Raw genomic sequence first — 14,698 nt, forward strand, 5'->3', positions numbered from 1 at the left:
CGGGGAGGAGGCAGAAATCTTTAATAAATAAATAAATTTTAAAAAATCACTCTTATAGAAAAGCTGTGAGAAAAACCCTTCAGCTGAAAAAGAGAAATATTTCTAATATCTCTGAATATAATTTTTATCAGAACTATCAACACATTTAAATGATAGGATAATACAATTTGATTGCCTGAATACTTTATATAAGGTTAACTTATATACAATATGCTTAAAAGAAACAAAATACCATTTACTAAATAGTGCCTACCAGATGAGTTTTAGACCCACCCAAAAGAGAAAAGTAGCTGTTTTCTTTACGAGAGATGCTTATACCAAGAAACATGGAACATCAGTAACTAAACACTCCATTATTTCTATAAAATGCACTTTTATGGAAATTTAGAACAGGTTAAAATTTTATTCAGTTAAAGTTATTGTGGAGCTGTATTGTTAAGGCTTCTTGTGAGGTAAAAATCTTCTTTTTTCCTATTGAAAATAGATTAGTCTCTAATACAATACATTCTGACCAGTTTTTCTTCCCTCTACTCTCCCCAGATCCACTCCGTCCTCCATTTCCTTCAGAAAAAAAGCAGGCCTCCAAGAGACAAAACCCAACACAACAACATGGTATACTTAAAGAAATAATTATCCTGGAGTGGTCTGGTGTGCTGCACAACCACTAGATGTGCTAACATTTGAAATCATATGTGAGTGTGCTGACATAATAAATTACCTGAAAATGAATTTGGATCTCATGGCTGTAGGAGACAGAACATTGGGTAAATCTCTTGATAATCACATTGTTTATAGCTAATGATAAATGTTTATGTACTAGCCTGTCATCTTTAAGCCACTCTTGCTTATCAGAAGTGACAATTTTTCACTGTTTTGGATTTCAAGAATTTTTTTCTTTATACAAGGTAGTCAAGTTTCTTCTCCTAATGATTTCATCAGTCAGTACTTAAGTAATGACCTTGACATTAGTTTTGGGTAGCTTTATTTATATAGATCTACATATTAGCAATGTTAAGGTATGTAAGAAAAATAACAGATGTTAAAATGTTTAGCAGCCAGCTGATGGTGGTGTGTACCTCTAATCCTAGTACTCAGTGAGGCAGAGGCAGTTAGAGCTCTGTGAGTTTGAGGCTAGCCTGGTCTATAGAGCTAATTCCAAGACAGATAGGGTTGTTACACAGAAAAACTCTGACTCAAAAAAATGCTTAGCATATGTGCACTTGCTTTTCATACCTATCTCTTTGCATTTTAACAAACGATTGTGAGATAGAAATCTATGGATGTGAGGAGAGATTATCACTTACCACAAGAGAAACTATAAGCTGTTTTGGGCAAGACTGAGTTGAAATTCCACCTCTCACTGAAGATGTCTACAGTTGCTGTGGACAATAGTCTGTACCCTGTCACTTATATTTTAAATAAACACTGACTGGCCAGTAGCCAGGCAAGAAATATATGTAGGGTGACCAGGAAGGAAGTAGAGGCAGGGAAATGAGAATTCTAGGAAGAGAGAAGTGCAGTGTGGAGTCATGACCCAGATGCAGAGGATGCATGATGTGACTACCTCACCAAAAAAAACAAGTCACGTGGCTAACTCAGACAAGAATCATGGACTAATGTAACTTATAAGAATTAGTTAATAAGACGCTGAGCAAATGGGCCAATCAGTTTATAACTAATGTAGACCCTTGTATGGTTCTTTGGGACTTAATGGCTGCAGGACAGAGTGGCACAGGAACTTCTGTCAACAGAATGGTGCTCACTCAACAAATGGTGCCCAACACATGGACAACTGCATCCACATAAAGCCTGAGAGAGCCTGGGAAGTAATTCTAGACAGAAAAGAATAGTGTAAAGTACAGCTTATTGATAGCTTTTTCTCAGATAGGTTCTGTTTGCTAGAGGTAAATGTGTCTAATTTTAGAGAGGCTTCCTGACTCAGCTTTAGCTGTAAAAACTTTGCAGTCCCTTTAAGAGACTCTGCCACAAAAAACTTAAATGTTGTTTATGAATAACCTACAGCATGCTTCTTGGTGGCTGCACGGACCTTGAAATGTCATACAACTGTGGCAATAATCATGGCTCTGGCCAGTACCTCCACCGTGAAGCTAGATTCTCAGAAAGCTAAGAAATGGGGTGGATCTAACAGTCAAAGCCACGGCTTTAATCCTAGCCCTATTGTTTAGCAAATTAAAGATTTATGTGTTCAGAAAAAGAGAGATATACAGTAAAAAGAGATTCAAAGACAAAGAAAACCTCTAAAAGGTTTACTGTGTGTTAAAATATATGTAGGCTTGGGAGAGAAGAGAAAAAGAGGATAAAGTCCTTTTAAAAAAGAAAAAAAGTAGCTGGGTATGGTGGCACACATCTTTAATCCCAACACTTGGGAGACAGAGGCAGACAGACATTTGTGAGTTCAAGGTGTAGTGGCACACATTCAAATGCACTTGGGAGGCAGTGGCAAGTGGATCTCTGTGAGTTCAAGGACAGCCTGGTCTACAGAGTGAGTTCTAGGACAAAGATACACAGAGAAATCCTGTCTCAACAAGCCAAAAATTAAAAATAAAAATAAAAGATATAGAGTTTAAAATAAAGCCACATAAAGATGGAAAACACACAGAGAATCTGGACACTGTATGTTATTATACTCTCTTTGAATTGTTTGAATGCTGAGGAAGGAGGAATAGCTGCTAAAAGGTATTTGTTTATAAATGCTGCTGAATTAACACAAGATAGGTATTTTGAAAATATCTTGACTTCAAAATTGAAGTCAAAAGGTATGTTACTTTAGAGAAAAGATTTTACTTTTGTTGCCACACAAAATGAGAGGCTATGGATTCATTCTGATTTAAGAAAACTCAGGTTTGATCAAGGAAGGCCTCCTGAGAAATCTCCGATAGGAACGGATGGCCCAGATGTTTGAGTTCTACATCCAGAACAGATTCAAGACTGCTGCCTGAGATGATCAAGTCTCATAGAATAGTCCAGTCATGACTTGACTTGATCATAATTCTAAATTTTCTTTAGGACCTCATAAGATTATCAGCACCACCAATCAGTTGGAAGTAGCCTGGAAAACTACTCCCACATTTCCAATAAATGGACTATGGATATTTTCCTTTGTTTAGAATGTTGGTTACAAGTTGTAATGAGTAACTGTTGCAAGAAAGAGGGGTCTGCTTCTTCATCCCGGCCACCCGGCTAGCTTAGCCCTGAAATAACCAAACAGAAATTGTGTTAATTAAATCACTTCTTGGCCCATTAATTCTAGCCTCTTATTGGCTAACTCTCACATCTTGATTTAACCCATTTCTATTAATCTGTATATCGCCATGTGGCAGTGGCCTACCGGGACAGATTCAGCACATCTGTCTCTGGTGGCTCCATGATTACTCTCTTACTCTGCTTTCTTCCTCCCAGAATTCAGTTCTGTCTTCTCCACCTACCTTAGTTCTGGCCTATCAAGAAGGCCAAAGCAGTTTCTTTATTCATTAACCAATGAAATCAACATATAGACAGAAGGACCTCCTACACCAGATAATGGTCAGTAGAAAAGCTAAACAAAGGATATTAGAGTCAGAGTTCTTGTTTTTAAAAGAGGGAGGGGGAGTGCTGTGGGACAATGGTCTGTACCCTGTCACTTATATTTTAAATAAATGCTGACTGGCCAGTAGCCAGGCAGGAAGTATAGGCAGGGTGACAAGGCAGGAAGTAGAGACAGGGAAACGAGAATTCTAGGAAGAGGGAAGTGCAGTCTGGAGTCGTGACCCAGATGCAGAGGATGCAAGATGTGACTGCCTCACCAAAAAGACCAAGCCACGTGGCTAACTCAGGCAAGAATTATGGGCCAATGTAACTTGTAAGAATTACTTAATAAGAAGCCTGAGCAAATGAGCCAATCAGTTTATAACTAATATAGACCCCTGTGTGATTCTTTGGGACTTAATGGCTGAAAAACCAGGTGGGACAGAAAACATAGTTCAACATACAGTAAACATTTTGGTTACTGGGTGGCAAATTTTTATAACTACATTTTAATTTTATATTGTGTGTGCATGTGTGCACATATGAAAATATGCATTATAGTATGTAAGTGAAGGTGTATGCACAGTTTGCATGCAGAAGTTCTCTACATTAAGCATGTATGGGCTCTTTATAGTCTATCAACTAGTGATACTCTAGACTTGTAGGGCTCCCTGGACTCTACAAATAATGTCTGTTTCTTCCTTTTGAAGTGTACATTTCAGCAGTTTCATGAGTGTGAAATTTGTGACTGATGCAAACATTGACTCTAAACTCTCTGTGTTTCCCGCATGAGGTTTGGACAATGGAAAAGAATTGTTGGTGAATGAGTAGAACACCAGCTGGCTGTGCCTGTCTCTGTCATTGCAAAAGCTACTCAATAAGCTGAGACCTGAGCAAGCTTCTAAGGAAATAGCAGGCCTTTAATTGATACTTTTTGGAAGAACAAATGTGTCCAAAGAAAGAGGTCAAAATTGCGTGTGTGTGTGTGTGTGTGTGTGTGTGTGTGTGTGTGTGTGTGTGAGTGTGTGTGCCTGTGTTCTGAGAAACAGAGGGAGGCAGAGACCCTGAAAGGGTCTTTGAGTGGTTGTTTTAGGAAAAAAAAACCTATTGAAAGAGTTACAGTTTTGCTTCAGAAGAATAAATCTCCACCTTTAGTAAAATAAGCAGCCAGCATGCACTTGGCAAAGCAACTTTTAGTATTCACATGGGGTGGGGTTACATGAAACTGTATCTGATGATTGATAAAAGGCAGAAGAAAGTAGTGAAATCTATAGTGGATACAATGTTATCTAGAATTAAAGATGGAGGTCTGCCTAATCAAACCTGATAATGGTGATAAATAGCAACACTTTGTGTTTTCTTCCTCAGGAGAATGAAGAGAGCCAGCTGAAGAACTTAGGATGTGCCTTAGTTGAGAATAGATCCAGCATATCTTCAGCAAGGAAGGAGAGAGGAGGTGGGCTTCTCTGAGGAACCTAATGTGTCTTTGTCAGTACGATGGTTGACTGTTGGATGTTGTTTGTATTCTGTCGCTCAGAGAGCATTTCCACTTATCTCAGATTCATCTCCTTATGTCCACATCACTTAAAAGTGATGCTTTTATCAAAAGACTGCCAGAATAGTAATGCTCATTAAATAAAAAAATATCCCAGCACATGCTACCTACAGTTCACTAGATATAACACTCAAACCAAGTTAGAATTGTGTCCTAAACATTCTTTATTTCTTACGCTGACCCCTTTCAAGATGCCTCATCTGTAAAATTATTTTGGAAGGAAATGGAAATTTCCTAAGGATGCTCCCAGCTGATAAGATTAAAAATATAATTATAAAGCTGATGCTCAGTCCCGTGGAAATTAAGTCACCTTCTAATTAAACAGGTGTCCCTTTGTCTTAACAGTTGGGGGGGCATCTAAAGGATAATGCTTGTCAAATGCATAGTACAGTGCCATCACCCTCCATATACACATACATGTATGTAGAGAAAAATACATACATATCTATGTAAGTACAATATATTTACAAATACATGCATATGGAGAGTGTCTCCCAGGGATGTTTCTTAAGTGCTAGCTTTCATTTCTTTCATTTAAAAACACTGTGATTTTCTGTGGGGAAGGGTTAAACATTATGAATGGCTTCTGAAAGAATTAGAAGTATTTTAAAAACCATTTTCAAAAGCAATTTTGTTGTCTGCAAATCACAGCACTATCTGCTTGGCAGTTTTACTTGCCTTTCTTTGTGGACTGAAGAATTTCAGATGCCACTAGAAACAGAGGTGTGTAGTTTCCTGGAAGTGTTAATGCTGTTTTAAAAAGAAAGTACATAAACGTTCCTAAAATCTACTTAGGAAAGTGATGGAAATAGTTTCACATGGAAACAATACTTGTTTTCTTTCCAAACTTATTTTTCTTAATTTATTTCCACTATTAGCTTTAATTTTGACATCTGAGAAGTTTTATATTGAATTTGATTCTATTGTTACCCATGAATGGGGCAAATAAGAATTTTGCTTAATTGCTTTTGCCTCTTTCTGAGGTGTAAAAGGGGAAAACGCCCATCACTGAAAATTTGAAAAACCCTGGGGTATCAAGAAACATATCCAAATAAATAGATATAATATCACCACCGAGAGCAATGCTATAGTGCTCTAACATTCAAAATGTCTCTGTGCAAAATTATGCTAAGGAAGGGAACATTATCTTTAATTTGATTTACTCTTCCATCAGGCTTTGCTACGTTTGGTCTACAAGTACAAAGAAGTATAAAAATATGCAATCTTCGTAGGGAAAATAATATCCCCTAAGAATCATAATTATTAAAATATAATTGTTTATCATGAAAAAAGACATTTCAGGTTCAGAGCAAAGGAAATTCATCAGAAAACAAAAAGTTTACGCAGAATTCATATGGTTAACTCTTGCTTTCCTGTACCCCGAACTAGGACAAGTAGAGGACTTAACCCCATGCACATCAGAAAGGCTGTGAGAGAAAAGAAATGGACTAAAATATTAAAGGGTTGTCTTGTTTCTGAGGGCCAAATTTTGCCCTGTGTGTGGCGTGTTAGACACTAATGACATACGATTTCTCTCTGACAGATTAACAGCGTCAATATGGCCTCTCTGTCCATCGCAGCAAATTGATCCTACATGCCACTGACAAGGGCAGCCTGCACTTCATGACCTCCATTGCTGAAGGATGGGAATGAGAAATGGCTGAAAGGACAAATAAATCCTGACAGTTTCCTGAAACAAATGTGCTGAAAGTGAGTCGTTGAGGGATCACAAGGGAAACCCATGCCCAGGCGTGGCCCCTGCCCGCCTGTTCTTATCAAAGTCTGGCTTCTTCCATCCTGTATCAAGAGTTGCTTTAATTCGATCAAAGAAATGAGGAGAATGTTCTTATTACAAAAGCAGGATGCTAAGTATCTGAGGGTTTCTGTTGATGCGATAAAACATCATGAAAAAAGCAACATGGAGAGAAACAAGCTTTTTTCTTCTTAGAGCTAAGGTTCATCATCCAGGGAAGACAGGGCAAGAACTCAAGCAAGGCAGGAACCTGGAGGCAGGAACTGAAGTGGAAACGATGAAAGAATACTGCTTTCTGGCGGTATCCTCATGGCTTGTTCACCTACTTTTTTATAACACACAGGACCACCATTACAGGGGTGGCACCACTCAAGGTGATTTGGTCCTTCTCATATCAATCATTAATTTCAAAATGCACCACAGGCTTGCTCAATGGCCAATCTGGAGGAGACAATTTTTGGTTGAGGTTTCCTCTTCCAAAATGATTCTAGCTTGTGTTAATTTGGCATAAGCCTAGCCAGCACACTGTTTTCTTTGCCACCCACCACTGTCTAAGTGCCCATACACTTTTTGTTTGAGCTTTGATTAAGGAAAGACAAACAATATTAAGCTATTGCTTTCTTCTTCCCAGGGACTAACAACTAACATACTTGATACAAATAGCAATGCAAAAATGCATGAAAGGATTGGAAAATGCTCTATCTACACAGAAAGATCTAATTCTGAAGTATGCTTTGAGAACACTAGGACATGGTCAGATGGTTGTGTTTTCAAATCTTTTCCAAACCCACATTTCTTTATCTGCCACCCTTAACTACTATTTCAACGCAAGTTTGTAAAGGAGAGCCTTCTAAACAGAACCCTTGAAAAGAGGGTCTTCTAAAGAGCATTCTTCTAAAGAGCATATCTCTAAAATGTACTTCTAAAATATCCCCTTCTAAAGAACAACAAAGGCATCCACATAAAACAAAACGCACTGACTCTGATAGAAGCAAAATGGGGAATAGTCTTCAACTCATTAGCACAGGAGACAAATTCTTTAATAGAACACCAACAGCATTGGCACTAAGGTCCACAATTAACAAATGCGACCTCATGAAACTGAAAATTTTCTGTAAGGCAAAAGACACCATCAATTGGACAAATCTACAGAATCAGAAAAGATTTTTACCAACTCCAGATCCAACAGATGTCTTCTATTCAAAATATATGAAGAACTCAAGAAGATAGATATAAAAAAACCAAATAATACAATTAATGGGGCACATATCTAAACAGAATTTTCAATAGAGGAATCACAAGTGGCTGAGAAACAAAAAAAAATGCTCAACATCCTTAGCCACAAGGGAAATGCAAATCAAAATTACTTTGAGATTCCATCTTATACCCGTCATAATGGCTAAGATCAAAAACACAAGTGATAGCTCATGCTGGTGAGGATGTGGAGCAAGGGGAACTCTCCTTCCTTCACTGCTGGTGGGAGTGCAAACTTTTACATCCATTAAGGAAATCAATATGGGACTCATCTACCTCAATAGCCAGCTATACTGCTTTTGAGCATATACCTAAAGGATGCTCAATCACACCACAAAGACACTCGCTCAACTACGCCCATTGCAGCTTTGTGCAAAATGGGAATCAACATAGATGTCCCTCCATTGAAAAATGGATAAAGAAAATGTGCTACATTTCCACAATGGAGTATTACTTCCCTGTAAGAAAATTACACCATTAAATTTCAGGCAAATGGATGCAACTAGAAAAAAATCATTCTGAGTAAGGTAAGCCTAACCCAGAAGGACAAATATGGCATGTATTCACTTATATGCAGATATTCGTTGTTAAATAAATCACAATAAGCTACAATTCACAGACTCAGAATGATTAGATAAAGTGGAGGGCTTTAGCAGGAACACATGGCCTTCCCTTGGAAGGAAAAAATAGAATAAATTTTGCAAGTAGACTGGGACAGGCAGGTTGAGACAGGCATAAGGAGGATTAGGTGGGTTGGGGGAAAAGATGGAGGGAGAGAGTACAAAGTGAGACAGCTGCACACTGCCATACTTCCTGACTTGACTCTGAAACTGTAAGCCAACCCCAATTAAATGTTTTTCTTTATAAGATTTGTCATGGTCATTGTGTCTCTTCACAGCCATAGAAACCTAAAGACAAAAGTCTTCCCCAAAGATATTATCTTTTAACCATCTCTCTTGATCCTCTTGACTATACTTCTTTCTTTTCTGTTCTTCCTTCCCCCCCTCCCCCCGACAGGATTTTTCTGTGAAACAATTCTGGCTGTTCTGGACTCACTCAGTGAAACACGACTAAATGAAGCATGATTAATAAAAACTCAGGGTCAGAAATTGGGGTTCAACCTGAAGATCCCAAAAGAAACAACCAGCCACTGGCTCTTACCTTGACCTCAGTTTGAAAATGGCGATCCTGCCTCCAGGAATCTCAGAAAAAGACTGTGTTGAGAATTGTTTCTTCCCATTTTATAGTCTTCTCTAGGGCTGGGATTACAGGCATGCACTGCCTGGTTTCTATGGCAACTAGTATGACTACTGGGATTAAAGATGTGTGCCTTTTTTGGCTATCATGATTAAAGGTGTGTGTTAACATAACCTGGTCTGTAAGGCTCACCAGTGGGACTGTTTTAGTCTCAGATCTTCAGACAGTCTTTATTTATTAAAATACAATTGAATTGCCACTATAACTCTGTAGATGAAATGAGCCTTGAACTCACAGAGATCTGCCTGCCTCTGCCTCCCAAGTACTGGGATTAAGGGTGTGTGCCCCCACTGCCCGGCTTTGAACATACTTCTAAAGAGGTCCTTCTAAATGTCACACAGGGCACATAGAAGCTTTAACATCCATCTGATCAGAAGCATGAGAAACAAGAACATTCACAACAGCAAACAAATTTCAGCAACATAGCTTCCTTTTGTTTTAAGAATGATTTGCTATGATTTCTCTTTTATTTTATTCATAATATATTATCTTGTGAAGTAATTTTAATTTATAGTTGAGAAAATTTAGATTCAAAAGAGTAAATAACTTTCAAAGGATCATTTCCATACTGTTCAATGAAATTTTTACTCCAGACCTAGGCTTTTGCCTTCCTTACAATTCTGTAATAGAAATAAGTGTAGAACTGAACTTCTAAATCATAACTCATAGCACACCAGTATGGGTGATGTCAATAGAAGAGATGCATTAACTCTAATCTTTAAGGCTAAGTCAGTTGTTAAATAATAACCATTATTTTAATTTTTGAAAATTGAATTCTGAGGAGAAAGGTTCAAAGGGAAACCATCTCATATTGTCTCTAAGTGTCTGGGAAGAAAGTGGCTATATTGTGGCACCCCCATAGTACAGCTTTCTTTCCCCTTTTCATCTTATGGAAGCTCTTTCCTTCTTTTTATTCACATGATTTTCCTTTTTTCTTTTACCAAAACATAGGACTTTACACACAGAAGTAGGATTTCCTGCCATTTCCAGTAACAGGGGTGGAATGGGTGTTCAGGAGTCTAAATGTCTAAAGGATCTTCATACTAAGCAAAATAATAAGAATGTGAATTTGGGGCATATATATCAAAAAGAAGATTTAGAGACCCATTGTACAAAGTCATATACAGTTATAATTAAAACCCAACTTTATAATAGCAAATGTATATCTGTAAACTAAGAAATTAATTATGATTTATGGTAACAATAACTAAATGCAAATAAACATTGCAAAAGGATCACAAACTAAGAATTTGGGGGTCTTAAATATTTTTCAAAATTCAATTCCTAACATTAATATTATTTAATTACGTAATTTCACATCATTATTACTATATTACAATAAAACTTAAAAAAAAGAAACCATACCATTTTATGCTATAATAAGTAGTCTCCTATTGATAACACCACACTGGCTATGTTTACATTTTGGATGACTCACTTAAGGTATTTCATTAAAAAAAAAATCAATACCTTTTTCTTGTCACAGACTGAAAAATTGAGTGACAGCAGTCTGTCATAGCCATTGAAGAAGGCTTCCTTCTCCTTCAAGAAAATCGCCTGTATGCTTTGATATTCTTTGGCCAATCGCAAGTTTTCTGCCAGTGACTCTTCTTGAAGTTTCTAGAAGAAAGAAATGTATGAATGTGTATATATACTTAAAATCATTCAAAACTGTTACAACTTTTAAAATATTTGAGTGTTTTTTTAAATACTCAAAACACTCTAACACATAAAATAGAAAAATCCAAAATCATAAATAAAATGTGTGTTTTGACACCAACATGCTCCTAGGATATGCTCAGTTTCTTCTGGGTGCTGGGATTTGGGTTTATTTCCTTGTTCTTCATTTACAAAGAGTGATGTGTGATTTGCCTGAGTGTGCCTGCCTTTTGTCTGACTCTGGGCTCACATGGGTAGATACTTGTGTCTATAGAATTTGGGTGTGGACACTCAGAGAAAACATTAAATAATGGGAGATAATAGGACTGGTGATGGCCCAGTTTGTGAAGTATTTACCACACAAACAGGGGCCCCATGTTCCATCCTAAGAATCCCAGTTGAAAGCCAGGCTTGGTGGTGACCAGTTACAATCCCATTACTAAGGGGGCAGAGACAAGAGGATCTTGGGCCTTGTAGCCTAGACTGAGCAGCAGGGATCCCTAGCTCCAGTGAGAGATCGTATTTCCCATAGAGACAGCTGACCTAACGTCATTGGAGTTCATAGACTCTGGACCAACACTTTCAGAGCCTACATTCGGACCATCCTACGCCCTCTACAAATGTGTGAGACTTGTGTAGCTTGGTCTCTTTGTGGGGCTGCTAGCAGTGAGATCAGGACCTGTCCCTGGTGCTTAGACTTTTAGGAACCTGCTCCCCCACCCCATGCTACACTACCCTGCCCAGCCTTGATGGAGAGGGAGGAGCTCAGTCCTGCCTCAACTTGATGTGTTATTGCTTTTTTCAAGCCCACAGGAGTTCTGCCCCTTTCTGAATGAAGACAATATGGGGAGGTGGGATGATGGGAAACTGGAGGAGAAGAGAGAGTTGATACTGTGGTTGGTATGTAAAAAAAAATGAAAAAAATGTTAATTAAATAAAATAAAAACGTTAAGAAGAAGGAGGAAAGAAAAAAGGAAGGAAAGAAGGAAGAAAAGAAGGAAGGAAGAAAATTAAAAATGAGAGAAAGAAGAGGAAGAGAGAGAGAGAGAGAGAGAGAGAGAGAGAGAGAGAGAGAGAGAGAATCCCAGAGGAACCACACCTGTGGTTGTCTTCTGACCTCTACACATGCACTATGGCATGGGCATTTTCACATTCACACACATGGAGAAAATAAGTAAAATGTAATGAAAACTAAAAGAAGTTTGCTCTAGATGCTTCAAAAACTATAATTTACTAACATACTTTAATATTTTCAAATCTAATCATTCTTTTGGTGTGAATCCATCCTGAATTAAAAATGCTTTAATATATAACTCACCTTGCTGATAATGTTTTGAGACCCATAAAGAGATTAACTATGATGATTAAACTACCAGATATAAAAATAACTAGAGTGAAGTAATTAAAGCATTCCTCTGTGAAAGACACTACCCATCAAGCCGTTGGTTTTGTTGTTAGAAATTATACGTGGTACAAAAATATGAACAGGAAATGTAATTCAGCAGAAAATTGCCTGTAAAAATATTTCTGTATTTATACAGTCAAGATTTATTAAGGCCAACAGACATATTTCTCATGGAGGCCTGATCTCCCTATTGATCCTAAATGATGAACACCGTGTCACAAGTGCTCTTCAGGAAGCAAAAATGATGAACTGAGATCCATCTCCCAAGTCCTTGTACTCATTCTGGTGCAATTATTCAACATACTACAAAGTTGTATCTTGTAAACCTACCTAAGTTCACATAGAATTATATTTTCTGAGGAGGACAAAGTTTGTGAATATTTTCATTTGGTGTAGTCACTTTTTAAATGATACTTTTTGATACCGAAACATTCATTAAAATCTAACTCTCAGAGGAGTTGAAGCCCTGGTAAATGTTCTGCTGCTGTCAAGATAAGGATCATTTTAAGGGTTTTTTTGATTGTTTATTTGCTTGTCTGATTCATTAAACATAAAAATATTTAAAAATTACCTTTGAGGTTACATGATTGTGTGTATGTGTGTGTTCAGTTACATTCATGCAATTACGTGATTTTGTAGATTAGAGGACAATGTTGATATGAAACTTTGTGGACTGAACATTGGCTTACAATATTAGGTAACTCATTCATTCTTTCTCTTGTTTATTTTCTCATTCAGTTATCTACTCAGGACTTTTTATTTAGTTATTTGGACTTGATATTATGCCTCAAGGATTTTGCAGTATTGTAGAAAATTTTTATTAACAAATACACAAATACATAATTAGCTTGCAATATTCTACATGTTTTATATTTTTTGATTTACATATATATTAAATTTGTCCAAAATAATATTTTTAATACTGTACTTATTGTTATTTATTTGGGCCTCATTATTAAGAATGATTGAAATGATGAACCTTGGGAGTATATCTTGATAAAGAGAAAACTTGTGAATGCATGCTAATAGTTTTCATAATTTAATATGTAAGCATTTAGCATGATATGTTATCTAAAATCAGTTCTTAATATTTGATAACTAGGAGATATGACAATTTTCCCCAGAGTTTTATTAAGAAATTAAACATATGAATACGGAACTGAACAGTAGTTACTTTGTTAGTTTCATGAGTGCTGAGAAGTTCATGAGACTTGTTCAGTCTAAAGGTATGTTTCTCTGAAAATGAAAAACCTTGGTATGTGAACAAGAGCTAAAGAGACAGGTTTCATCCACAGAATACAAGAGATGGAACAGAAAACCTCAGGTACTGGAGATATAAGAGATGAAATAGATACATTGGTCAAAGAAAATGCTAAATCTAAAATGTTGCTGACAAAACTTCCAGGAAATTGGGATTCTATGAAAGACCAAACCTAAGAAAACTAGAAAGAGAAGAATCCCAGCTCAAAGACGCAGAACATGTTTTCAACCTAATCATAGAAGAACGACTTTTTAACCTAAAGAAGGAGATGCCTATAAAGGTACAAGAAGCATACAGAACACCAAATAGACTCAACCTAAAAAGAAAGTCCCGATGCTCTATAATAACCAAAACACTAGAAAACAAAACAAAGAAAAAATACTAAAAGCTGCAAGGGAAAAGAGTGAGTGCACATGCTACCACCGCCACCCACCACTACCACCACAAACACCACTACCACCACCACCAAAATAACAGTAACTAATAATGATTGGTTATTGATCTCTCTAAATTACAGTGGAATCAACTACCTAAGGAAAAGATACAGACTAACAGAATGGATGTGAGAACAGGATTCAACCTTTGCTGCAAACAAGAAATATACTTCAGTGTCAAAAACAGATATTACCTCAGAGTAAATGGTTGAAAAAAGATTTTTGAGGCAAATAATAGACCTGTAAAGCAAGCTGTTGTAGCCATTCTAATATCTAACAAAATATACTTCAAATAAAAACTAAAGAAAAGAGATGGAGAAGAAGGGCATTTCATAGTCATCAAAGGAAACATCCAACATGAAAATTTTCAATTCTTAACATCTGTTCTCCAGATGTAAGGGTATTCACGTTCATAAAAGAAGTATTATTAAGCTTAAAACACACATCAATATCTAAGGAAATATTAATAGGGGGAGACTTCAATACCCAACTCTCGGCAATGAACAGGTCATCTAGACAGAAAGTAAACAAAGAAATACTGGAACTAACAGATGTTATAAACCAAATGGACCTAACAGATATCTACAGATTATTT

At 36.9% G+C, this 14,698-nt stretch overlaps 1 protein-coding gene across 1 annotated transcript in view; it reads right to left on the reverse strand.

Annotated features, from left to right (window-relative positions):
- The window catches only part of Ccdc178 (coiled-coil domain containing 178), a 356,179-nt gene that overhangs the window by 105,389 nt on the left and 236,092 nt on the right, over positions 1 to 14,698 (reverse strand). The window contains exon 19 of the mRNA XM_013349379.2: positions 10,815 to 10,964. Within this exon, the coding sequence (XP_013204833.1) occupies positions 10,815 to 10,964 (150 nt within the window). The remainder of the gene's footprint in view (positions 1 to 10,814; positions 10,965 to 14,698) is intronic.

Source organism: Microtus ochrogaster, chromosome 18 (genome assembly GCF_000317375.1).
Source record: "Microtus ochrogaster isolate Prairie Vole_2 chromosome 18, MicOch1.0, whole genome shotgun sequence".
Classification (NCBI taxonomy): Eukaryota; Metazoa; Chordata; class Mammalia; order Rodentia; family Cricetidae; genus Microtus; species Microtus ochrogaster.